This window comes from Petromyzon marinus, chromosome 6 (genome assembly GCF_048934315.1).
Source record: "Petromyzon marinus isolate PM22_M1 ecotype Great Lakes invasive population chromosome 6, UKy_Petmar_22M1.pri1.0, whole genome shotgun sequence".
In the NCBI taxonomy this organism is placed as follows: Eukaryota; Metazoa; Chordata; class Hyperoartia; order Petromyzontiformes; family Petromyzontidae; genus Petromyzon; species Petromyzon marinus.
This window is the reverse complement of record NC_133672.1, coordinates 6,554,996-6,582,624: the sequence shown is the minus strand read 5'-3', so window position 1 is coordinate 6,582,624 and position 27,629 is coordinate 6,554,996. Positions and strand designations below refer to the sequence as shown.

Below are 27,629 nucleotides of genomic sequence, written 5' to 3'. Positions count from 1 at the left end.
CAAATATTTGCCGCTGATATTGGTCGTGAGCGAGACTCGACATCGGGTCACTGGGTTAATAGCAAAGTGTGCTAACCACTGCGCCACCACTCCTCACACATTGCATCGGCACACACTATTACTCATACATTGCATCAACACACATCGCATTCTCATCACATATCACATCATCACACATCTAAACAACGTGATCACACATCTAACCGCAAATCATCACACACCATTAAACATCACATCACACATCACCACGCGGCATACATATTGCATCATCACCACACATGGCATCTTCACGCTTCACAATGTCAGACCTCCGATTAGCACGGTTGGCTACGTACGGTGAGGAAGAAGTTCGTACATACATACCACATGTAATTTAAGCCTCCATATGAACGACTTTACGAACTGCAATTCTGACAATGTTCTGCCTACAAAGACATGCTGCATATACCCGATATATAAAGAAAGAACAATGTGGATAGCAACAACCGGGTCGAATTATCCCTGAGAAACGCAAAACAACATAATCCAAGTTCTGTGAGCATCGTAGCAGCCCACCAAAGCCATTGTCGTGGCCACAGAGAGTTTATTTCCTACGGTCCTTTGCCCAGGGCAGCCTTCACTGACTCTTGAGTCATTTTTTCAGGAGGATCCTGCCAAGTGCTCTCATTGGGCAGCGATGGTTGCTATGTACATCGCGATCGAGCAATTTGCAGATATATTTTCTGATTTGGCAAATTTTGACCATGATGCAGGCACACACATTCGCCTACTCTTGTGAATGACTTTCAGAGGATCTTTAACTTCCACTGTGAAGCAGACGGCGTGTAATTTTACGGAGCTATGATTTATTTATATCGTTAATACACGCACGGTAGTCATCAGGGTTGGCTGCCGGATTCGGACAGCGGAAACCTCTGCAAGCGCTTGCCATGTCACCGAGGTGGATCGACTCTCACCAATGTAGCCGCCGCCACCGCCCCCGGCGCTGCAGGCACCGCCGCCGCCTCCGAAGCCGCCCGAAGTGGCCCAGGCCCAGTTGACGAGGGCCTCCGGGCACGCAGAGCCACCCTGTCCCCCCTGGTTCAGCGAGCGGCCCGACCTGGCAGGACCCACGTGGCCGTACCACCCTCCTCCGCCTCCTGCGATGCCAAGGGCCCAGGGGCAGGGGAGAAGTCAAGCATCGCACTCATCTTCATCACCACTGTAATAGCCGTCAGTGAGATCAAGGCAGAGCCTCTGCTCAAACAAGAATTCAGTGATGCTCTCCTCTTGTCGCCCCTTACTGGTAGACGAATGCCCATTTGCAAAGCAGTGCTGGGTACAACTCGTGCCACACAGGGGCAGTTGCCCTTTGGGGTCTCCTTGGCTAGACTGTAGAAGGGCAATGAAATATTATTCCTATACAGGGCGCTTCAAAATGTTTTTAACGCTTCTGAGAATTTGTAACAACACCACAAGAAATATGCCACCTCCGGGCTCTGGAGACCACCTGGAGAAAATTCCAGGCATATGTGTGGAGACTCTTTGACTTTTGAAGCAATTAACATAAAATAGTTTTTTTTTATCATGTTACAGTGTATTATCCGTTCTTTTGTACGTTAAAAACGATAGTCCCATATAAGTATTAAAAAAAATGAAAGCACCATGTATTTATGGCCCTGGGCCAATGACATAAATTCCACATTGCTATGGACAGGACCAGGGTTTCTATAACAACACTTTGTGACTCTCCACAAAGTGGTGCTCACCACTTTGGAATGATCTCTGAGCAGATTATTTAGGTAGACTTAACTCGCAACTTTCTGATTGTGAGTCGTGTACTCTAACCCCTACGGTGCCACATGGCTGGAGAGAAATGCAGTGAGGAATGTAATGGAGTGTTTGGCAGTAACTCAAAAGGAAACCCCAATGTTGACTTCTCACAAAGTGGTATTTATTTTAAGGGCACCGGAGGGATAACGGGCTTGAATGGTGATCATCATCTTTGCTGGTATCATTATAATTCAACTGTTCAAGGTTACTCTGCTGGGTTTTTTTCTTAAATATAAACAAATGTTGACAGACACACAGGTTGAGAATGGATTTTATTTCGTTGTTTGTAAACTTGAACAAACAACTTTTTAAAATGTGTTGTTTTAAATATTTTTTAAAAAAATTACGGCGTCATCAGCGTGCGTCTTTGCGTCACCGCGGTGTAAGTTAACGGAGTGAGGTTTTTAATTGGGAAGCAGAAAAAAGCAAATGACATGAGTAAATATTGGTTGCCGCATTCAATTGCAGACTTTTTATGTTTTTACAGGCACATTGGCGGATTTAAAATATGAACGTCATTATCTTTATCTGTCCAAATGCAAGGGCAGCTTGCAAAACTTTAAAATGTCACATTGCAACAAAATGCTCAAGGTCTCCAGAACCTCGCAGCAACTATATAAAAAAACCAGCGATCCTTCTAGAAGGGCCGTGACGGTCATTTAGTGTAAGTGTCGGCAATTGTCCAAATTTTGCTGCCTGGACAATGGCATATAAATGGTTACTCTTGTGCCAACAGTCACATGGGGTTAAAGCATTAGCATACGTTCCAACAGGATGCTGTCATGCCCTGGATTTGATTCTACAAACCCAGGACATGGAGCATTACGCAACAGGTATTTTTAGCCTCTGCAATCATTCACAGAGAACATTGTGTTTTTGATTATGAAAAGAAAGCTTAAATGCATTTCCTCAACAACAACAACAGTTTGCCTTTCGTTGTCAGTGGCATTCAACATCTTTTTTTATAGACGTGGCACAACAGTGCATCCATGCAAGTGTATTGAGAAAGGAACTCATGCACATGGCATGTTTGAGCATGTCCACGTGTCCATATGAGTATACACGTTTAAATCCAATAGCTACCTGGCCATTTGGGTTAGGCAAATTAACTCATCTTAATAGTACAACCAATGGGTTAATCGTATTTGTAAAGTGTTAATAATCTTCATTCTTAACCATCTGGCCTGGAGACGCTGCAAATAGAGCGTTTGACTACTTACAATGGAAAGATCGAGAGTAGGAACTCAATTCAGAGATCAACTCATTGCTCCAGGGGAAAATGGCCATTAAATGAGTCACACTCTGTGAGAAGCAATGGTCCATTTCCTCTGGACAGATTGGCTCTGGACAAGGCAATGTGGAATTGCCTACAATGGATAAGGGCTGCCAATGGAGATCAGCGCCCGCCCATGCCATTGTTAATTTAAACAGGGCGGCACCGTGACTTTGGACTTCAAATAAGTGAAAAAGTGTAATCGAATAACGGATCTTTGTCTTTCTCGTCTTGCATGTGCCTCATGGACGTACCGGCAGCCCCCGTGTGCCCATTCACGCCTGGCACGGACAGGTTGCCCTCGAATGGATCGTCCACTATCTTGTCCGGGCGGCCCTCCTCCCTGTAGGCTTGGCCTCCGCCCCCTGCCGCCACCAACAGGGGTATCCGTACCCCGTCCTGCATCTGTACGAACAGAGGTCCCGCCTCATTTAACCAGGTTTGAGGGCGCCGCAGGATATGCAGCGCTGTTTGTCGGGAAAACCTGGCGCGGCATGTTGAAATTTCATTTCTTTAGAACTGCTTTTTGTGTTTTGTTTGTTTTCCTTTCCCCGCACCTCCGATTCGCACGGTTTGCCACGTACGGTGTGAAATAAGTTAATCATACATACATAATACAGCATAAGGGAAAATAGTTGAAACATCAAAACAGCAGTTATTATTTTTTTTATTACAGATTGGCATCTAAATGGGGGTTATTCTCTATGTTTTCCAATAGTACGATCCAAAAAACTTAAATGTGATAAGCATTTGACAACCCACACGTTGAACACGACAGCAACAACCGTGGCAGTTGCGTGCTCTTCAGTGGCGAGATTGGTGAGCGAGTGGGGTAATGGTGTAAGGGTCGACGTGATGGGTTTCCTGGCTGTTGAGCGGTTGAGGCAGAGTGGCTTGGGTGAAGAAGAGGCCTGCGGTGATGAATCATGGAGTGGCGGAGGTGTAGAGAGAAATAGGAGCCAGACCTTGAAGAGGGTTAACAAGTACTCATGAGGCATCTAAGGTGGTGGAGGGAGGCCGAGTTGAACTTTACCCTGGTCCACATATGTACGTAGGTTTTTTGCCCTGTTTTTGGGTTCAACCGCGCAGTTCCAAACACTTCTCTTTCTGCTCCTTCCCTCGCACTGCTCGACTTTGGAATTTCCCTCGCCCATCGTCTCTCTTTCCCAGTTCTTTTTACCTCGCTCAATTCAGGAAAAGAGTCCACTCTTGCTGGCCGCTTGCCATTTTTGGGGCTTTGGATCTGCGCTCCTAAACTGTGTAGAAAATAAAATATTGCGTAGAAATGTGTGTTTGGTGAATGTGCCGTTTAATATTCACTAGGGTATGCCGAGGGCCACGTAGAACGGGCTCGATCTTGATCAGATCGCAGAAGCTAAGACATGAGCCCAGTTTGTACTTGGATGGGCAACCACCATGCAAGCCAGGATGTCATAGGTTTATAGGTGGCTGCGCAAGCTATGTGATTTGCAGCAAAAGGCGGTGCAAAATAAAACATCCGTTGTTTTTATTTACTTTGGATGTGTGGCTGTGAAAGTATTGGGCTCTCAATGTGAATGATGGCAAAACATTTAAATGCAGCTGATTTTGGAGCCGTTTTGAGATCGCCCTCCGAAAGCACTGGCGGCAATGACGGCTGCAGTGCAGATCTCATTCTTTCAGATGTTTAAAAATTTACCACATGGAGCCGTGCGTCTATTTATTGACGTCAATTTATTTGGGTGGTGTGCAGGTCAGGTCCAAAAATTCAGCAAAGAGAGTCGGTCTAAAGCCAATGAACACAGCATGGATAAATGCTTACTCGTGCACGACCTTTACACTATGTACACTGTGAAGACGCTAGTCCCTGGACACTTGCAACTTCAAAGAGATAGTGGCTCAACCCCCTGTGTGGATCTGAAAGCCATGTCCTTCCTGCAGCCTATTGGCATTACATTTGGAACAACTGTCTTTAGCACTCTAGATCAAGCACTCTAGATATATTCAAAGCCAAGTCCACAGTTGCCTCCATGGCCAAATAACCCAAAGGAAATGAGGTGTCCCTCACCTCATCTTGGGTGCTGAAGCAAAGTGTGATTCTCTGCATATTCTGACCAGGGTTGACTGCCTACTTTGCAGTAATAATTTCCGGACTGCAGCGTGATGATAACCTGTGCCAATCCCGGGCTGAGATCTGAACTCGGGACCTTGCGATGGGAGAGTGGAGCGTTCCGGTGAGATCGAGTGAGTTATGGTTGAACGGTATTCCCAGTGTGCAATGCGTCATGTTCTATGGACTTCAAAGACTCTATTACATATATGTCTGTATTTTGCCATTGTTTTCTATGGTCAGTCAAATCCTCCAAACTGACCCTCGGTGACTCCCCCTTCACAATCCCGCAAGGTGAAGTACGTTCCAACAACCTCCACACCACCGACACGACACTGGGGGGAGGGGGGAGGCCTTCATCCAGCAGTGGATTCACAAAGGGCTGTACATTAATGAAGGGTTTTTTTTATCCATTTCGGTAAAAGGACAATGAATTGAACTAAAATCAAATTGCATTGAATTCAGCTTGGGGTGACTCACAGTAAAACATGGGTGTGTTCGCATTAAGCAGGAAAGGCGTTATTGAGTCCTATAAGTGATGTTTATTTCTCTATTCTCCTGCATTTGTTCTCGTGCCCCGTGTGACCTCGATGACGAGATCACGACACACAATTGCTCGGTGATGCATGCCCTGTCATCCCCCGGGTCACACGGAGACCGCCCTCCCGACATCACGGTATACACCCTCATTTAGAATGTCACGCACAGTACTTTAGCTGGTACGTAGCGATATACCTGCATCTATGTATGTATATATGTCTGTTCTGTAGTTATTTAGTGGGAGCGGTGGTGCAGCGATTAGCGTGCTGCACTACCGAAGCCGGCAACCAGAGTTCGATTCCCGCTCATGGCCAACACCCAGTGACGATGATCTGAACCGGTTATGGGCCTCTCCTAGGTCGATTCAGCATAAAATTAATACCTAGTCTGGTGTATAAACATCACCACTGGGGAGACAAAGGCGACCGGGCGTATTTTTGGCCACCCACCCCCTCGTGTGCCGTGCCGGCCTTCACTGGTGCTCGCTAACAGCACTTGCCCCACCAGTCTGTCAAGGCTATAGAGGGGATCTTTGTCTTGTTTTTAGTTATGTCGTGTTGAGAAAAAAATACATTACAAGCAATGCATTACTGAAATTCAAATCATCAAAGGTATGTAGCAGTGGTAATTAATAATAATGCAATACATTTAGTATTCACATAATTTTTTATAGTGCAGGGCTATCACAGACTGATAATGTCTGCCAGTGAAGGGTAATGTTGCTCTGTAGTTTCATCAAATTAAGTAATCTTTTTTATAAGCATGATGGGAAATGCTTATCATGGGATGTCTAAATTGGCGATTCCACATCATGGATTCCTGAGATGCCGCGGTGACGAAACGTTAAATACCTCACCTGGTATACAGGAGGTCGTGGATTTTATCCCAACTCTGAGGTCGTGGGTTTGATCCCAACCCTATTTGAAGTTTGCACGTTCTCCCCGTGGTCGCATTAATTTTTCTCCAATTCCTCTGGTTTTTTCTCTCCGCATTTAGAAACATCCATTTAGAGTATTTGTTCTGCTATAAATTTCCACATGATAAGCCACTTCGTTCAGCTATCGTTTACGGACAGGTCGCTTCTGGAAAAAAAGAGCTGTATAGCTCAAGTGGGCCTTACCTGGTAAAATAATAAACAGGTCTTAGTGGACAGGGCGATGAGGTACTCTCCATGGTCCGGGACTCGTGGCCACAGTCGCGCTCGGGGTCCACATTCCTGATGTTACACTCATGAAGCAGGTGGCCGCGTCAGCGCTCACGAATCATGTCGAGTTTCCGTCCACTGTCTTCGAGGGGAGGTCGAAGCCGGGGATCTCTACGGTTGGATCAGTGATGGGGCGTTGGTCCTTGACGTTGCATGCGTCCCACGATTCCATCCACGTGGATAAAATGTTGGTGGTGCCAACTGCATGGGTATTGGCTGCTGTTTTCTAGAATTGCCGGTGCGATTTTAAGCGCATTCCTGGCGGGATTACTTTAAATGTTTTCCATCTCGCTTAGCACGGCGGCATCGTGGCGGATGGCAGCACCGGGAGCCACTCAGTTGTCGTGGCGGTGTTGAGCTGTATGCCTATTATCTTTGTGTGGCAGCTGCTGGACCATGAGGCAGAGCAGTGTCCTGCAGCAGAGGGAACCAGGGCCACTGTGGTGCTGCAGAGCATTCGAGCTGTGCTCCCCCATGGCGTTCTAGCGAGTTTCTCGATCAGGTTCACCCTGCTTTTTTTTTTACTTTTTGACCGATGTTGGTGAGATGACGGCGAGAGGTGAGAGTCCGGTCAAGGGTGATGCCCCAGGTACATCGGACGCGGTCTGTGGGTCAGGAGATTTCGGCAAAAGGAAACGTTGAATTCTTTCCTGGCGGCATTGTTGAACAGATGGAATTCCAATGAGTCAATTGTCTTCTCTGGATTATGGCGGAGGTGCCAGAAGCCCAGCAGTAGCATTCCAATACTGTGTCAACCCACACGGTTTACCCGCATTTTTGTACAGGGAAATTGAGTTTTCAGGTCCATACGGCATGCAATCGTTTCAAATACGGGCAAAAATGTTTTTTGTCTATTTGTTTGTGTTTCTCTCTTGTGATGAGACTTTTGTAGGATGAACGTTGAGATTTATAAGGGCACGGGGTGACCAATAAGGTCTGAATTGGTCTGTAATAAAGTAGGCACTGATAAGGGGTTGACAGGTTTGTATTTCAGCAGGCCCAGTTTGCTTAAAAGGTATTGATGCGGGCTAGCTTTTTTCACACAGAGAGAGCTTGAGCAACTTTTGCACCGTGCGTTTCTTTTCGGCAGTAGTCTGGGCCTTTGAATTGGCTAGGATGCAGCCAGGCCGCTATGTCATCGGCCCTGACCTTTTGCCCCTCAGGTGTGAGCAGTGAGGTGGCTCCAAGACGGCGGAGGAAGTTCCCACGTTTCCTGCTGAAGTGTGAGAAGGCCACGTTTTCCGTGATTCCTCGGAAAACGTTAGTGAGTGCCGGTGCTGCGTCCCGGGTCTTGGGTGGCACTGATCTCTGCCAGCGGCCTCTCACTTTCCTGGGACCAGCAAGGCTCTTTCCTGTAGCCGCCCGGGATGCTTCTGCCACCGCTTTCAGCGGTCGGGCAAAACGGCACGAGTCAGTGATGTGTGAGTAGGTTATGTAGTTGTTGATTTGGGACCACGATGCCGGCACACGTGGCCTACCCTTTTCCGAACGTCATGGGAACTTTCACGTCCATTGCGGAGCAGATGGCACACATGCATGATTAATACAACCGCAGTGTCCTACACCTTGCTATGATCGCATCCTATTTAACGTTGAATTGTGTTTAACTCGGAGTTGACTCCTTTCATCCAAGGGCGGTCGCTGGACTCGCACTGTGAACCTTTGCAACGAGCGAGACAAACGCGCTGCTACTTGGCCATTTCACCGTCCCAAATACTGTCACGTCTACCCATAATACTCTGCTTTCAGTGTGAAATGAAACTATTAATACTGAGCAATTTTTTTGTGATTACACTTTCAACATTTTATATATATAGAATTAATGAAAGATACCGCTTTGGAGTTAAAAGGGTTCAAAAAACCTTTCCTATCTCTTGGCATGCACTCCCTTCGTTCGCGACCCCGTCCAGTTACACCCATTGTCCTGCCCACCAGAGTTTACCTGCCTCTCCAAAACGATCTCATCCTGCTGCCTCTGGGGCCACCACCGCTTGGCGAGTGAAGGACAGCTGATTGATTGGTTGTGACGTGACCTTGATGCGGTAGGCCAATGTATATGTATGCCCTGATGTGCAATGTACAGTACTAGAACAAAGCCCAGGACATCACAAATCTCTTCTGAGGTGGATCCCTCCGCAATGGAATGGACGTCAGCGTTGGCAAGGCTGATTGATAGATGAGAGAATTACATTCGCCTTGCTCATACTTTCTCTTTTGTGATATTGCGGATATCAGGATGAATATAAAAAAACGCGGGTAACACAGATATCAGGCAGTTAATTCGATTGTCTGTATAAGTTCCTATTGCGTCTGATTCGATATGGTGGGCGCTATGGTTGCGTCCAATTAGCTGTGGTGAGCCGTGCATTTCTCTGAGTGGTAAAGCACGAACTTGGAAAACAGGATTTATTTGCAGCCACTTTTCATTGACCAATTTAATAAAGCACAAACAATAAAAAAGAACAGCGTTTCCAGCAGACCACTTGCCACTGGTGTGCACGGTTTGGCTGCTATAAATGTCCACGTGATAAGCCACTTCGTTGAGCTTTCATTTGTGGCCAGGTCACTTCTAAAAAATAGAGACACATAGCTCAGCGGGCCTCACCTGGTAAAATAAAAATAGGCTTTTGCTTTTAAGACAGGGATTGCACAAAGGGACAAGAATGACAACAGTACGGCCTCCAATGTCGTTTGGACCTCGCGGATAACAGCGGATCGATGGGATCGCTGCAGACGTTTGCGCGGACACGTGCACCGGCTTTCAACCGCGAGTGATTTGACGACGCTCGGACGATGCACAGTGCCGAAGTACGGTACGCACCTTGAACACGAACGTGGCCCCTCCGCCACCCCCGCCTCCTCCTGCCCACTTAGACACTTTGCCCTCTTTCCTTTTCTCGTCTTCTATAACGGTGGACTCTCCTCGGCAAACCTGGTCCACATGGTGGTCAATCTGCGCGCCGCAAGAGGAACGACAATAACCGCTTGAGCAATCGTAAACTGCGGCGGTAAACGCCGCCCGTGAGCACTTGGTGGTGGGTTACCGCGATGTGCTTTGCTAAATTTTGTGACGTTGCCATTAATATTGGTCGTTGAATTTTTTTTTCCCTCAAGATTTTTATTCCAAAAAAGTGTTTAGAAAATACGACAAAAAAAACCCAACTAATTAAAGTTGTAAATACTTTTCTCATACATGTATGCTGTGTGAAATGTTTCCAGGAGTAATCGGAGTAATCGCTGTAATGCCATGGCAATTATTTCATTTATACGGTAACGTACAGCATGTGCACTGTTGGCGAGATTGTATGAATGAGAAAGATTCGTGGCTGGCTTAAGATGAGTGAAATGCAGTTGAAAACTTTTAAGTAATCTTCTTCTCACTGGAAATACAGCAAAGCACAAAAAAAGACCGTAAAAATGTTACATAAAACTAGTATTTGACGTAATTTTCATGCAGCAAATTTGTATGTATTGTATCGCAGATACCATGGTGGTGAGCACATGCCAAAGATAACATCCCATCGTAATCAATTCGCTCTGTCACGGTGCCACTTCATTGGATTGGTTTTGAGAGACCCAGGTGCAAAAAGTAATTGGCATCGTTTTTTTTTGGCAGTGCAGTACAAGCGAACAAAGGTTTCTGCATCTGCAAAGCAAAACTTCACACGCGAATAAAAGATCGTTGCGACACAAACATCCCGAGTGCGAACGTTCACACCCTGCGTCGCACTCTCATATTTTGTTTGATCAGTCAGGTTCGCATGCAAGTTGCCACCGAATATGTGCGTAGGCTAGGAATTGAGGAAGGGACACCACGATTCTAGTACAGTGGACGAACTCTTCATCACCACTCGCCATAAAGCGATCCACGTGCTTCCCACTTGCTTCCCGCGTGCTTCCCGCGTGCTTCCCACTTGCTTCCCGCGTGCTTCCCACTCGCTTCCCACGTGCTTCCCACTCGCTTCCCACGTGCTTCCCACTCGCTTCCCACGTGCTTCCCACTCGCTTCCCACGTGCTTCCCACTCGCTTCCCACGTGCTTCCCACTCGCTTCCCACGTGCTTCCCACTCGCTTCCCACGTGCTTCCCACTCGCTTCCCACGTGCTTCCCACTCGCTTCCCACTCGCTTCCCACTCGCTTCCCACGTGCTTCCCACGTGCTTCCACTCGCGATCTCACGCAAATAAAACTTGTATACATTTGCAGTGTATATTGTCCTCATTTAGGTCATCGCAATCAAACTCCTGCTCATCGCCATTCTGCTTGCTCCAGATCCATTCTCCAGGTTAACTTAGAGGTCACTCTCTGTCTGGTGCCTCCTTTTAATGGCACATCAGCACATGTTCGTTGATTGCACGTCAGCCCATACAGACGGTATCTGATGTATTATTGGCGGACTAGCCGCCCGATTGTCATTATCGCTGTGCAGTGTGAACACACAAACACGCGCGCGGACAGTGACGTTAAAGATGCCCCCGCTTAACTTTGTTGGCCAAGAGAAAGAGTGCCGTTGATGAGCACCCACCAATGACTGTCACAGCACACGAAGGAACGGTGTGGCCAGCGACAGACCCAAGCCGTGTACAGGGGGTCCCCGATATACGTCGCCCTTTCGCAAACTCGCGTCTCAGACTTTTTGTTGAGGAACCCAACGTAAAATTTCCCTCCCGTCGTTTTCGACTCGTGCTCAGCTTCGCGAGTCAGCCACCAGCCTGCCTGCCTGCTGATGCTGCTTCGGGGTCACCATCGCGTTCTCTCACGCTCTGCGTATAGCGAGCCCTCTTTTAAATCGGCTTAAATCCTCTCCCAACATCCTTCTCCAATCAAGCCCATCAAGCACAACTCATTCACTCCTCAAGGTAAGGTAATATGAATTACAGGTTAAGTTAAACATATTTTTATGCTGTTTAAGATTCTGTGCTTTTGACACTAAAAATGGTTTTCTGTTTGACTCATTGCTTAAGAAATTAACGAATACGTTTTCTACATTGAAAAAAGTAAAACTTTTTAAAATGTACAAGGCTGCTTCGAAATGCTCATGAAAATGGTTTTCTATTAAAGGTTTGGTAAGTATAAATCCTGTATAAAGGTCCTTGAACTCAAAATTGGTTGTAAATGTGTACATTATGGATTGTACAGTATAGTACAACACATGTACAGTATAGTACAATATATACTGTACATATACAGCATTTCTTGTAGGAGACATTGCCCCGCTTTGCGTCGCATAAGCAATGTTTACACTCAGACGGCCCCTATCCTCCCAATTTCCCATTATTCGTATGGGGGAAAATGTTTCGTTATACATCGTTTCGTTATAAGGAGCAACCTTTCGGTCCCTGACCCTGCCGTATATCAGGGACCCCCCGTGCCTGATACATGGCACACATTACAGGTTCAGTCGATCTAACCAGATATAAATCGCGATGAATCTACATGGTCAGGAAATTGATTGAGGTCACCATCACTCCCTTCCCTACATGCACAGACCCACACACAGAGGCTCATACGTACACATGCCTGCATGCAATCTCATTCATACACTTATTCACACACTTTGTAAAGTGTGTGAATACGTGTAAAGTGTGTACAGATAAACATTAATCAAACACGCACGCATGAATACACGCACACATGCCTATATGTACATAGATAAATAAACTCAGTCTGCCTTTCAGCTTGAAAATAAAATACTACTTGCAGTTAATCAGCTATTAGACCTTCTGCATCATTGTATTACAAGCATAATTTGTTTAAGCATGCAAACTCTGGACCAATTTCTACTTTCTGAGTCTTATCACTAGAGAGAGAGAGGCCTGATAAGTGAATGTTGCTGTGTTTCCAGATGATAGTTGCAAGAGCCATCCAGTTCAGCCACGAGGTCTGTTCCCGTTCAGCAAAATACAACACATGGTATTTAAAATAAATATATTTAATGTTACCCATGAAACTCTGTGTCAGCGCATGCATGTGCAACCGAAAACAAAGCCAAAAGCGCGAGTACATTCAGACATAAAACGAAACAACATGTTCTGTTTACGTGACAAACCTTACTAAATGGTTGGGTCGGGTGGTGGCGGGTTTAACAACAACATTTGCATTTCCGCGATCTAACAAAGTGCTGTTCGCGACAACCTTTTACAGTCAGCGTGGCACATGGGGGGGGGGGGTGGGGGTGGTTGTACCGCCAGCATTAAAAATCCCTCTGCGTTTGTCTACCCACGTGCTGATGTTTACACACGTGACGCGATCTACTTTGTCTTTAGGCTGAGTTCACCTAGGGGATGTCCAGGATAGCTCGAAATGCAACTTTCCATCAGTGGTCTTGCCCACGAATTGAACCAAGCTCGCCAGGATTGTAGCTCGGTGTCCTAACCACTGCATCGCCGCTCCCCAACACATAACACGCGTTTTTTCCCCAGTAGCCCGCGGCAGAAATACAAACATTCGCCTGTGTAGAAGTCTTCAAATGTACACAAGAGTGTGCTTGCACACACACACACACTCTCAAGTGTCTGCTTGATTAATCGAAAACCCTCTCCTTTGTTACCGTGACATTGTAATTTAAGCAATCCAAAAAGCGAGACTCAATTTCCCTTAATGAGATTACAGGCTGGCTGGTTTCCTCCTTGGCTGCGCTGTCAACAGCGGTTGCCTGCCAGACCCAATCTGTAAATGCACCTTTGGGTCCTCGCATGATTCCCCAAGTAAGTTTCTCCCAACCTGTCTCGCTGCAGCTGTGAGTTTAATAGCTGTCATCCCATTTAGGCCACAGAACTGTGAAAAGGTGACCAGGTGGAAAGAATACAAGTAGGTGTTAGGCTGAGTGGATTACGCGCATTGTAGCACCACGTAGGGGCTCGTGGTGTCATGTGACATGCCATGCTTCGCGGGTTGTATGCATGCTGAACTTCTTTCGCACTGTACGTAGCCAACCATGCTAATCGGAGGTTCGGGGGAATCGCAGTAAACTGAACACAAAAAACAGTTCTAAAGGAATTCGTTTTCAAACTAGATTTAAAAGTGCATAGTTCCAGTGGCTTACTAAATATCGGAAGGAAGAGCGTTCCAGATAGCCGCAGAAGCGCATCTGAAAGCGCGTGATGCAGTGACCGTCACAAAAAGTCAGACCCTCCCTCAAATATGACGTCACAAAGCTCTGCCCCCCCCCCCCAAAACCATATTTCCATTTTGAAAATAAAACATGCTTCAAATTGCTTTAAACTATTGTCATTATAGTGCGTATTTAATGTGTCTCTGCACTCTGATGTTGTAGGAGAAAACATTTATTAAAAAGTCTATTTTATTAAGTAGAACGTGTTGTCTATATGTATTTAAAGTTGGGCATTTTTATGTGACGTCACATTTCTCAACCCCCCCCCTCGTCACACATCGTCACAAATGTCTGACCCCCCCCCCCCAGGTGCGTGACGTCATTTATGGACGACCCCAAAGATGCTGCGAGGATGGCAAGAGGAAAGCAGGTGTCGGGGAATGCATCGTCCTTTTAGAATGCCATTTCACAGTCGTACGTGCAAATTAAGAAACAAATTTTGCGAAATTATCTCTCAAGAACTTGGGCACTTTGCCTCAGTTGTGCTTGCGGGAGAGATCTTCTCATCGTTACATCCTGCTCTTTGACATCGACGATAGATTTTAAATACTTGGCAGTTGTGTTCATCAAATCGTCGGCGCATCGAATTGTTGCTTTGCCTTGCCAACGATATCCCAGATGTCTCAGAAGTGAGTATTAAAAGGAATAATCCATAACGAGTGGGAGTAGGTGCCTTGTAAAAATCTCGGCACAAGGGGAAGAATATAAAAAGCGATTTACATCAAAGTTAACTGTTCCAACACAATCGGTGCTACTAAAGCAAAGGCAACAATATCCCTTGTGGAGTGGGGGGGGGTCTCCTTTGCTACTCCGCATGAGCCACAGGCATGTGCGAGTGTTCATGCGTGCATGTCTGCGTGGGGAGAGGTTGTGTAATGGTCAGCGCGCTGCGCTACGAACCCGGCGACCCGAGTTCGTTTCCCGCTCACGACTAACACCAGTTTACGATTATGTGAACCAGTCCTGGGCCTCCCCTAGGTCCACTCTGCCTCAAGTAAGCACCTGGTGAGTTGTTTAAACATCACCATTGGGGGAGACAAAGGCGGTCAGGCGTGGTGCTGGCACGCTCACCACCTCGTGTGCCGTGTTGGCCTTCATAGTTTTCCTTTTATTTTTAATTGAAAACGTATTTGTGACATTTTAAGCAATAAATCCAACAGAAAACACATTTTTAGTGTAACAAAAAAAAAGCACAGAATCTTAAACAGCATTACATTTGTATTCATTTATCTTCACCTATGATATTTATGATGTTACCTTGAGGAGTGGATGAGTAGTGCTTGATTGTTGAAGGTGTTGGGACAGGCTTAAGCCGATTACAATGAGCACTGGCTACGCACGACGTGAGAGAACGCGACGAGACGCAGCAGTCAAGGCGCTAGGGATAGATGCTAAGATTTAACACGTAGGCTTTCGCAACCATTGTTATTCATAATAAAGGGTTTTTTGGGCTAGATCGCGTAAATATATACGTGTTCTAAGTGTAGATTACAATGAATGATGTTCATTTAAGAATATGTATTACCTATTACCGGTTGGGGTAGTCATAGTTAATCAACTTATGAGCACCTGAAAATGCGTGCAATGGAACGGTGTGTTACTTAATAATACGCTTTGCATGCGCGAAATACGAGTTGTACAACTTAACGGTGTATGTGCGGGGAAATTTTACGATGGGTTTCTGAATAAACTTGGCGATGCGTGTGCGAAACAAGATTTATAGCCATAATAGAGGGTTTAGGGTTAGATCGCATAAATGTATACGTGTCGTTAAACCCGCCACCACCCGACACAGCCAATTAGTGAGGTTGGTCACGTAAACCAAAACATGCCAACTCGTTACGAGTACAGCGCACGCGGTGTGCTGGAGAGTAAAACCCACGACAACATTTACAATGCGAGTCCGACCGTTTCGCCAGTGATTACAACCTGCATCATCAGGTGACAGCCCGATCTAACCCAAAACCCTCTCTTACGGATAATATTGGTCGCGAACGCCTACATGTTATGGTCTATCGCGGTGACGTATATATTGGGGACCCCCCCCCCGCCGCCCACCAAGTCTATTGCCCTCAGCTCCACAACCGCAACCCACACTCTGGGCTTCTGCAGACATTGCGCTCTGCAACCAATGTACAATGCTGTTATTTCAGCCCTGCGCACACAGCTCAACATGCTACTGAGTGGAGCCTTAAGTTATCAAATGTAGCAGGATGTCAAGGCAATGTGCATACAATTCAAGAGAGGTGGGATTGGACGGAGTGGGCGTTTAAATGGGGACAGTCATTTATGCTGCTGCTGCTGCTACTGCTGCATGACAACCCAGCTCTAATTGAGAAATGCATGCGTTGAGAGCTTTAAGCTCCCGCTACTGGTCAGTGGATTAAGACTCCCCGCATGTAGCATTAAATGTGTTTTGAAAATGTGCGGTAATTACCGAGAGCTTTTGACGTAAATCAAAAGCCCACTCGAGTATAAATGGTTAATATGGCCAAATGGGAGTTCATGGAATGTGTTTTTTTTTAAGTGTTCAGAGCAAAAATTGTGTGTGAATGGCTTGTCAAGCCTCTTTAATGCATACATGGCTTTGTGTAAAAGTTTTACATGGGAAAAGTGCATTTAGATGCAGAAAATAAATCAGCAAGAACAACGTTTGCTCGTCACACAGAGGTGCCACAGGTATTCGTGCAGAGCTCACAGTGCGATCAAATGGCTCGGCCATAAGCACGTTTGCTGCTTATTGCAGAGGTTGTGATTCGAACCCAGCAGGCTGCCCTGCTCCCTTGGCCTATCCTACTGCTACTCCCTGCCCTGACCCACCAGCTACGACCAGGCCTACCCAAACCCTTGTCACTACCCCAAACCCAAACATGCCTTAACCACGTCCAACTGTCCCTCCTTACTCTCACCATAGCTAAACCACCACTTTTAATAACCCCACTCTTTATTTCAACCACATTCATCTATCGTACAATTTTTTACATTATTGTTAAGCGACTTGGATTAAGTAACTGTAATATAATATAATGATGCTGCTGCTGATGATGATGGCCACAGTGTTGGAGGTTTGGCCAAACAGTGTTTTGCCTCCCACAATTTCCTGGCGGTGGTGGTCTTGGGGGGAGGTGCAAGAGCTGCTCACCGAAGGGCACGCGTCGCCTCCCTGCTGTCCCACCAGCATGTAGAGGATCTCGTCCTTGTGCAGGATGAAGTTGGCCGAGATGTAAACGCCGTGAGCACGTTGTTTGTTGTTTCTGGCGCCTTTCCCTCCAGCTGCCCCGTACGCCGAAATCCTGCAATTAAACAAAGTCGGGGTCCGTAATCTGGCAAAAAAAAACCCCAAGCGAGTCTCATCATCACTTCTGCGCGGGCAAAAGTGGGCACCTGTATTGAGGTAGCTACAGATCGTGGTTTTGGCTATGCCACAGTGTTTTTTTGCAATGCACTCTTTTAGTGACATGGATTTGATTTCTTGCTATATTTCAAAAGTGGGCATTTTAATACCAATCTTTCCTGGGCTTCCCCGAGGTTACCTTCGTGTAATATTGGTAACTTGGTGTATTGACGTCAGCGCTGAGAAATAAAAATGGGCCAGGTATGGTCAGGAGCGGATTAACCCAGCGGCCTCAGGCCATTCACGTTTTGTTGGCTCTCCTTTCCATAATGAAGTAACTGTTGAGCAACGGTATCCCGGCCACGGGAATTTGTTTGTCTTTGAATTACGATGACATTATTCATAACTTTGCCACAGCTAAAACAAGGGGTAAACAAATGTTTGAAGAAATTAGTGTCGTGAGAGATTGATGTTTGATGACTTACCTTGAATCGAAATGTGGTAATTTTACGTACTTTTTTTTTAAATGTGATGACTTTAGGCCCTTCCCTCCTATTATCGTTAGGCCCCTCATTAACCTTAATCCAGCCTTGGCTATGGTGTTGGTCATACCTCCACCTTGTGTGACATAAATGCCTTAATAACCACCTCCTGCCAGCGACACAGTTAATAAGGAACCCTAAGAATTGTTTCCATTCGTCAGTGTCTGTGTCTGCATTCAGACGCGTTGAATGTGTGCACAATGGCACCTTGCACGTGGCATACCTACACCAGAAACGCGGCAGATCAATTAATAAAACAAAATTCACTTGACCTGAGAGCAGCAGAGGAAAAGGTGTAACAATTCACTGAGCGCGGGTTTATAGAGTGCGATGTTAAGGAGGCAGCGAGCAGTGGCTGGAGCTGAGAGTTTGGCAGACAAATGGAGAGAGAAAGATGAGGCAATAGGATAAACAACAAAACCACGACTGCAATCTTGCAGTGCAGGGGGCTCTCAACTGTGTTTTTTGTTGTTGCATTTGCAGCACTCAAAAGTGGCCATGGCTTTGATGTGCAAAACTTTCGAGTGCAGAGACTTGTTATTTGTAGTCGCCCATTTGGGAGCACCAGCTAAAGAGCTGATTGCCGCACGACCAGCGCTCTCGGTTAGGCGAGCGTGCCATCATCAAAGCCAATCTGCTGGCACACACTCAGCTGTACTCTGACCCGTAACAGTGGACCTGTTCAACGTAATTTTTCACGGCAACACCCAAGAGACCACCCCCCCCCCCATTCCCACCCCCCCTCCCGCCCCCACGGCTGATCGCCCGATCGAGAAACCATTGTTGCAGTGAGCCACGTTGTGTTTTTTTAGTTGCAGATGTTTGCGGCAGACCTACTGATAGTGTTTGGTGAACGGGACGTGCCAAATTTGCACGCCGCGGAAAGGCCCCGTGCGCGGCACCTCCACCGTTATGTTCGTGTTGCGGTACGCGTTGTCGCACTGCACCTGCGTGGGCCCCAGCGGCCCACTCGCGCCGCATGTTTTGAACATCCACTGGAGCGTGTTGTCCTTGGCTGACAACCGGGGGTGTGGGGTGAGGGGTGAGGGGGAGGGGGGGGGTAACCAAAAACAAAGACGGGCGAGTGGTGAAGGTGGACATCAGAATGCACGTGGTTGCGGTTGCCCCAACAAGGGAGCGCATGTCTCTGCACATTCTCTCGCACCTATGCGAGCGGATCCTTTCCAGGTCACTCCGGTTTCCTCCCACAGGGAAATAAAAAAAAGAATTTGGATATATAAATCCGGAACAAAATTCTACATCCTCACCGTTAGCACGACGTAATGCGGTTTCTTAATTGGTTTTCAGACTGCACGAATACACACTTAAAATGTAATTTCCAGGTAATTTTCATCAATAGCGTCTTACACTCCACTGTATGTTGATAAGCGCATCTTGAATGTCCTACACATGATTACCATAGAGCTTTACCTCGTCGTAAGACAGATGCATGTGGATTGACTGAAGCAGTCAGCATTTTTCCGTGCGCGGTGTATTTACTGCACGAACAGCGTTTCCGATATGCATTTTTTGGTTTAATTTCCTATTAACTTTTAGGCAGTCTTTCTAGCTCACCTCAACATATAGCTTCATGAAGTCTGGCCTTTAGAGGTTTTTTTGCCGTAACGTTCTACGTTTATCCAGAAGTGACACACCTTACATGGGGTCATTTAAAAACTATAATTATCCAAGATATAAGAATAGCTTTTCCCCTTTTTTTGGCGTCTAACACCGTTTGAGACTAGGCTCTAAAGAAAGCTGTCTCTGGTGTGGACCAATCAGTTTCAAAGACAATGCATATACTGTCAGAACATGTTTTTTGGTTTGTATTTTCACCACAAGTATCTGTGGTTAATGCAGACATGCTTCCTTGCAAAAGGTTTCAGTTTGGTGTTTTAACATCTCTACACTTCCTGTTTTGTTGCCATAAAAATGGGGAAAACCTATTCTCATATTGTGACACTGGCAAAGGAGGTCCCATGATGTAATTATCCATTGTAGTTCACAACATTCTAATGTGGTAAAGTAAATCGATGCACTCTAACATATCCGATCCCCGATTGGGTTGTGATCTCCGGGGCCACAGATGCACTGGGGTATCTGCTCATAGCTCGGGTGCTGTCTGGATGCGGTCCTTGTTTGAGCTCGTCACGCTGTGACAACCAGCGTTTACAATTCAACGTGTTAAATTACATCAATAAGATGTGAATGTTTCTCTTACAACCACCACTTTGCAGCTCAGCCATCTATGCAAGTGTGCGTTTTGTGAAAGAAACTGCCCTGTACATTACATTTCATAGTTGGTAAGAAGGACATTCACTCATCTGGAAATGTTAATATACATATATAAAAGTGTTACATTTCACAAATGATCATATTTGCAATGTATGCAAACGCTGTTAAGCAAGCATTGTACGTTTAAATGCACTACACATTTACGCACAATATGAATTCAACTGCGCCTCTCTGGAGATGTGTGTGCTAGCCAGTGTTAATATAGTCAACGATGACCTGTGGGATTTTAGTCATGTCTTTGTCTGTGGCTTTAATTTAGTAATTTTCTTAGTCTCGTCAACTAAAGCGGACAAAAAAACAGTCCATCTGTAGTTGTTAGCATTACCAGGTTGGCCAATCAGTGAATTCAGTAAATATTTGTATATTCTGTATTTTAGAGTATTTGGCTGATATACATTTCCATGTGAAAAGCCACTTCGTTGAGCTATCATGTGTGGCCAAGTCGTTTCTGAAAAAGAGCTGTATAGCTCAGTGGGCCTTACGTGGTGAAAAATACATAGCCAATTATCATATTTGGTCTCTCTTGGTGCATTGCTTAGGCTGCCTTCACCCATCAGTTACGCCCGTCATAGTGAAGCGTTGGTCTTTTTAGTAAGTAGTCATTGTCATCATCAAGCTTGGTTATTTTTGTCCACTCAAAGTCATCATTGACTAAAATTAAATAAGAACTTAGTTGACGACCATTCCTGAGTGGCTTTTTGTTCACAAAATGAATACCGGTGCTGGCCATACTATGTGTGGAGTTCAGCTCCAGCTCCAAGTCGAGGCCATCAAGCTTCGAGTCCTGGAAATCGATGTCCACCGATCGACGGCTCTTCTGTGCTTGCGCTTGGGGTGGCATGGAAGAAAGCACAGGGAACTATGAAGCCTCACCCACCCCCCGCCCCACCCCCCAAAACCTGGATGCAATAATGGGCCCACTGCAGTCCGCACTGATCCCACTTCGCCTCGATCGGCACGGTGAGATTAGCCCCCAATGGGGGATGGAGTCCATTCATATTCATGCAGAATTCTGGGTCATGCATTCTGCAGACACATGCCGGAAACTCTGCCACAAAATCACACCGTATATATATGTATGTGGAACGTCTTTCGCACTAAACCCCTGGCGGCAATGGGCCCAGTTTATACGTCGGTTGGATTGCTCTAACGCCTAAAAGAAAGTTCGGAGCTCGAATCTTGTTCTGGAGACATTGCTGCCAATTACATCTCCAGAGCCAATAAAATGCATGCCAATTTGTAGAAGGTCTGCGGTGTGTGTTTGTCCTATGGATAAACCAGCTACATGATACGAATAAGTAAAAGCTAAATGAAAATGAACATGAACAAAGCACTTGATAATGATGAAGGCTGGTCAATGGGACCATGAATGAACTATCTTTATGAATGCATTCTTTATTGATTCTAAACCATGAATGCATTACTTAATTATTCATGAACTGTCTTGCCAATTATTCCTTGGAGTATCCCTGCGTAAAATACATTAAACATCGACATCCTTTCCACATCTTGCACAGCAAGACGCCATTTCATTTTTGGCATTTTTTACGTTGCATTCTATTGTTGGTCGTCCGCAGTGGTCTTGTTTAACCGGTATGTTCGCATTATCCCGCCAGGTCAGGAACATGATGCTGAGAAGGCTTTTGGGGGCCGGTATAAGTTTCCCCAAAGCCTTCTCTGCATCACCATTCGTGACCCTGCAGGGTAATGCGAAAGTAATGGTTAAATGAAGACCTCTGTGGATGCTGGCACTGATGACTAAAAAGTAGGTTTTTTTTAAAATACCAAAGTACAAAACGTTCTTTAAATTCATCCACTTACCACAATTGTTTATGTTTTTTTTCTTATTAGGTTTAGTATTTATTTGTTCTGTTTTCCGTCAGCTTATGTGTTAAAACAAGTGGGTATATGCACAGTCCTGCACTGTAACCCTTGCCTTGATGTAAAAGCACTTAAAAAAATCATGATAAACAAATCTAGCAATGCAACAGTGGTTACCTGATGTTATTTCAAATAGCAGCTAACATTCATAATAATTCAAACCACTCCACATATTATTCAAGTATTTGTTTTTTTTTACTAAAATCACAACGATCATGAATACAGGAACACTATAAACAACACCATTATCTTCAACAATGTGTATGTTTGTCGTATTCTTTTTGTTCTCTCTCTCTCTCTAATTCACGTTTTCCACGTCACATTCCGAAAGCCAACTGCGATGCATGCCAATTTTTGCAGGGGAGACTAGCTTCCTTGCTGGCTTGTGTGCATACGTGATATTTGAACACGTTTGAACCGCGACGCGCATTACCATGAGTTGACGCGCGACCGCACATTGGTTACCGTTCATGGGGGGACCACATGGCATCCTTTACACGTAGATGAGATCTCCAGTGAAAATGCATAGCTGCAAGCGTCTAGGCTCGGCGATGAGGCCTCGAGGCAAATGAGCAGAGCCGTCATTAAAATAAAACACTTCTAAATTGGGTACGGATAATTACGTTGTTCACGGAGAGCAGTTCATGGAATGAGCACAAGCTGTGGTGCGGGTATTTTACAGCTAATACCATTCCCTTGTTCAGTAATTGTTTAAAGTCTTGAGAAAGTACATATTTGCATATTAAACAGGGGGGGATGGAAGCGTGTTTAAGCGGATTGTGCATATTGTGTTTACAAAGCCTCATACAGCAAAAGACAGAGAGCTAAACAAAAAAACACTGACAATGCATTAAGGAGAGAGTGTGTAGATATTTTATAACCAACTGAACGTGGCAAATTTAAATGCCTGCCTGTAAAAAAAAACACACCTGATTAAATAGGTAAATAACAGAACGGTGGAGAGTGTCACTGTTTTAAATTACTCTGTTCCCACATTCATATTTTACGAGCTGAGTCAGTGGCATTGGCTTGGTTACTAATCATCCAAGATGAAAGGAAACACGATGGCGATATTTAAATGTGCAATTGTGTGCTTTTGTGTGTATGGATGAATGTATACTAGGAGGTAGCCCATGGAGATTCAAAGGTAATACATCACATCGAGGAACTGTATTTACCCGCCCACTGTGATTTGGTGAATTTATTTAATTTAAATGACACAATAAACAATACACAGAAATAATAGAATAAGGCAACATCTTGCGCAATTGCACATTTAAATGTAGGTTCATGAGCAAACGTCACAGTTGATAGACAGATGCACAAAAACAGAATGACGCCTTTCCATTCTATAAAAAATGGGGCTCAAGATGAGCTTGATAAGCTGCCAGCAACGGGGCAGATCAGGCTAATTATTGGCCCTAATGTGACTTCATAACCATAACCTACATATTAAAAAGCTTTCAAATGGCATCTTATTAATTAAAATTGATACAATATCCAGAATGAGTTACAATTTAGCCGCATATTAAGTATCGATTGCAGAGTGAATCCCATTAACCCTTTCCCGTTCTGAGACGTCTGCAAGTTGCAGGGTGGGTCCCGTTCACCGCTGAATCTCGAAACGCGCAAGTGGTTCTTGTTAATTTTATTGAGAGAGGCATAGAGCTGTTGTTTTTTTTTTTAAACATTGTACTCATCGTAGAGAACTGTCGCGACACGACCGCACTCTATGATAGCTGGCGCCAAATTGTGCCACAGCGCCCTCCCACATAGCCTTGTGGGAGCCTCTTTACCGATAAAGTTATTGAATGTTTTCTTACGATTCCGTTCCGATGATGTATGTGTACTGCTGAATCGTACGTGTACGCCATCGGAATGAAAATCGGAAGAAAAACATACAGCTCTGTTGTAAGTGGTAGCGTGGAGAAACAAAGCTGTGGGAATGGTAAGCAAAATTATTGGGTCACAGTTAGGGTTATCTGGTCACGTGTCAGATGTTTTCATAATTTTGACCGAATTTGCATAAAATGTTCTGTCGTATCATAGCTTACAAATGACACCTCGTCCATTGAAGTTGCTGCAGCGGATGACCCGGCGTTAAATGGGTATCTGGTGTTGGTTTGTAAACAACACCAAGGAGACAAAGGCAGCCAGCCGAGTGTAAAGCTTTGAGGCGCGGTGGCGCTTCGGTGCTGTATAAATGACAACTTGTTGATGGTGTTGAATGTGGAACCCGATGTGTCTCAGGAACATCAACAGAGATGAACAGCAGGAGCACGGAGACAGCACCGCCGGCGTTTTTTGGCGCAGATGTGAAATCCCCAGATGTGATGTGGTGGGAAACATGGCGGGCAAGCAAATGGGGCAGCGAGGCGAATTCTCGCAGACCCAGACTGTGATCTCATTCATTTCCTCACGTTTCCTCTCATAGGCAAAGCATTCCTTTTAATGGAATTGGTCAACTATCCCAATGCTAGATTATCCTGTTGTTATTACTATCTTACAACAAAGGAATGTGTACAAATTACAGGGTGACTGTAAAAGCATAAAATTCTTACTTAAAACGTAAAAATCGTTTCATATGTAGGGTGGTTAAAGATGCAGAGATAATATTGAACAAGGCTGGAGGAAAATCAGCTACTCTTCTTTATGACCTATGTGATAACATCTGATCATACAAACCGCACTCCTTTACTCTTTTGTAACATTTCCACGAAACCAATTACATGTTTTGCCCTCTTTGTTAATTTATTATTTGCTTTATTGTGCTAATTTTCACTTGAGTGTTGCATAACTCAAGGGCCACATGCGTCTCTGTGCCAGATTAACCCCTATGCCTTCATACGGTGGCTCAATCGATGATCAACTTTGCAATATATTATTTAATTGCAGATTCATTTGCAATATTGTTACTGCCCTGAAACACATTGCTTCTTCAGTCGTCCAAATTGTGGCTGAGCCTGAATTGGATCTATGAGCCGCAATATTAACAAATGTATTTTAGAACTCTCACATAATGGTAAGGCAAGAATATGTTTTTATTTTACTATAATTTCTATAGCATTCACCAATTGTTGAACTACCTTCTGTGATTGTACTTCATTTGCCTGGACTATTATTTTTTCTCATAAATGATGGGTCTATTTCATGTGTTCACAGAAAATACATTTATATTGAATATTATGTGGGTGGAAAATATGAAATTGCAATATTTTTTTCCAATTTTGACATTTTTTGCCCGCTGACAATGGGCAGAAAAGCATTTTCCTTAATTGCACGAAATAAAAGCTCCGGATACATCTCAATTTTGATATCTGCATGAAAGATGAGTAGTTTTCCATTCCATATGCCCTTACAGCGGGCATAGCCAAAATGACATTGTGGAATGACGAGGAAATTACATCACAAGCCAAGATTATTCGGGGGTCTGCCTTGTACAGCTATTATATGTAGAGGTGATGCTTGGTGGATCACACACATGATGTGAGACTTCCTTCACCACGCGTGTTGTGGTGCCGTGCCTGCATTTGCCAAGTTAATGCGTGAGCAGGGATTATAATCGAAAACCTCCATGTCTTTTGACTTGGTTGCAGACCTGCCGAGACACCTTTCTAGGCGGGTCCAACTTGAGATGTTTTCCATTTATGGCAACGTCGCCTTCTCCTCTCTGCCGCGAGGAGGCAGGGCACCGTCTGATGTAATGTGGCAGCACTGCGAGAGTGTGGATCGCGCTCTCACTGCAAAGTGGCCTGGGCAATTTTCTTCTTAATTTCTAGAAACCAATTCTCCTCTTATCTGTTCAAAGCAGAATCCCTTTGCATATTTCTATCATGTAGATATTCCTGATAACATAAACAAAAAATTGTACCATTATGATGAGAGCATGATTTTTGTTGTTGTTGTTGTTGTTGTTTTTAACTTCAACGTTAAAATAAATTGTTGATTCCAGGGGCCGTATTTATGCTTCTGCTGGTGGTATTCACAATGCTGGCTATTAGTGATGTATACCTGTACTTAGACGCTTACGTCTCACTGGTGCAGCCATCTGTGCGACCTCCTGCTCCCGAGTCCCGTCGCTCTTACTCGGGACAGTCGGCCCACTGCAACTGCTCCCTTCCAGCGAGCAGGACCCTGCAACATGTAAACCGCGAGCGGGCGTGGAGACATCTTTTGAACAAAATCAACATGAGGCAAACAAAAACAATACGTTACGTTCATCTCTGAAATAAGAACAATGTGTTGCCCCATGATAAAGCTGTACCCACACAGCCACTTCGTGGCTTGCAACTAAATTTTAGGCAAAATTTGAATTGTATTGGGAACATGATGGCAGGCTTGTGTTTCAATCGGAGCTAGTCAGAGCGAGGTATTTGACGCATTACTCTCCCAGCAGATTACAGCGCCTCCGCTCTGGCAGCTGAAAATGAAGACACCGGCACTCGATGGTCTGAAGAAGGGTGGGCGGTTACGAACTTGGCAAACAAAATCATCATTGAGGACCCGACCGTGGAAATGCCGGGATTCTCTCTCTCTCTCACGACGGCTGTAGACCCCGCACTGAACCGGGGCTCGGACACAGCGCGGGAGATGTGCGTACACGTTCCATGAATGTCAAATCAAAAAGAATCGTCAAACTGCGCTTGTGGTAAAGCACAAACCGTCGAACACATCACCGACGAGTTGGCCGTCCACGCACACCCTGGCAGCATCGCTGCAATCCATACAGCATCTACTGCCGCCTTGGATTGGTTGAAGACCTTAACATTGATCTATGACATCTATACAAACTGTTGCTTACATGCTATACGAAAGAAGAAGATAGCAGGTGAATTGTAGTGACCACTGGCAGGTCTTATTGCGTCTGTCTAAAATGTGTTTTCTTTACACATGTTGGTGTAGTAGCTAAATATATATATTTACCTTCCTGCCAACGTGAGTGATATATAAACAAAACTAAGCTGCACTTCTCGCTGTGCACTGCAGATGCCATTTATGTTACAAACCTCTCAATAAAACGTAACGTTGGGGATGCAATTGCAGTCGATAATCAGGACAGAATATTGAGAATGGATGGACAGGTGTAAAGGATTAAGATGAACAGGTTTGCGAGACAGCTGTTGGAGTGGTACCCAAAGGTCTGAGTCAAAGGGGAGAGAGAAAGCGATTTTAAAACCAGGTGGATAATTGGATTGTGAAGTCAACATGCGACAATGATAAATTATATCATTGCTGAGCACCCACCAGACCAGGCCTCCTGAGAGGGGTTGTGTTGTCTGCATCCATCTGGTAGAGAAGTCACTGATGAATCCCTTGCAAAATTTGTTTCATTAAACTGTAAGGGCCAGAATGTGTCTCTCTAATTTGCACCTTACATATAATAAATGCACTTCCTGTTTCACTAGTTACGTCATTGCATGGAATGGGATGCCGTCATCCAGCAGTATACTGAAAAAGTGCCATCTTTTTTTAATACGTGGATGTTGTATACATGATGACAAAAATATACAGGTTAAAAAACCCTAAATTAAAACTGTTAGCACGGA

The 27,629-nt window shown here is 45.1% G+C and overlaps 1 protein-coding gene across 2 annotated transcripts in view; it reads right to left on the bottom strand.

Moving 5' to 3' along the window:
- LOC116939625 (tyrosine-protein kinase receptor-like) overlaps positions 1 to 27,629 on the bottom strand; it is a 194,640-nt gene that overhangs the window by 31,907 nt on the left and 135,104 nt on the right. Inside the window, exons 6-12 of one of the 2 annotated variants that reach the window (XM_032948250.2) lie at positions 26,095 to 26,217; positions 20,935 to 21,030; positions 18,745 to 18,922; positions 17,174 to 17,324; positions 9,740 to 9,871; positions 3,340 to 3,490; positions 957 to 1,139 (exon numbers count right to left, since the gene is read on the bottom strand). In XM_032948250.2, coding sequence (XP_032804141.2) covers positions 957 to 1,139; positions 3,340 to 3,490; positions 9,740 to 9,871; positions 17,174 to 17,324; positions 18,745 to 18,922; positions 20,935 to 21,030; positions 26,095 to 26,217 — 1,014 coding nt within the window. The remainder of the gene's footprint in view (positions 1 to 956; positions 1,140 to 3,339; positions 3,491 to 9,739; positions 9,872 to 17,173; positions 17,325 to 18,744; positions 18,923 to 20,934; positions 21,031 to 26,094; positions 26,218 to 27,629) is intronic. The other variant, XM_032948251.2, reaches the window with a different exon arrangement.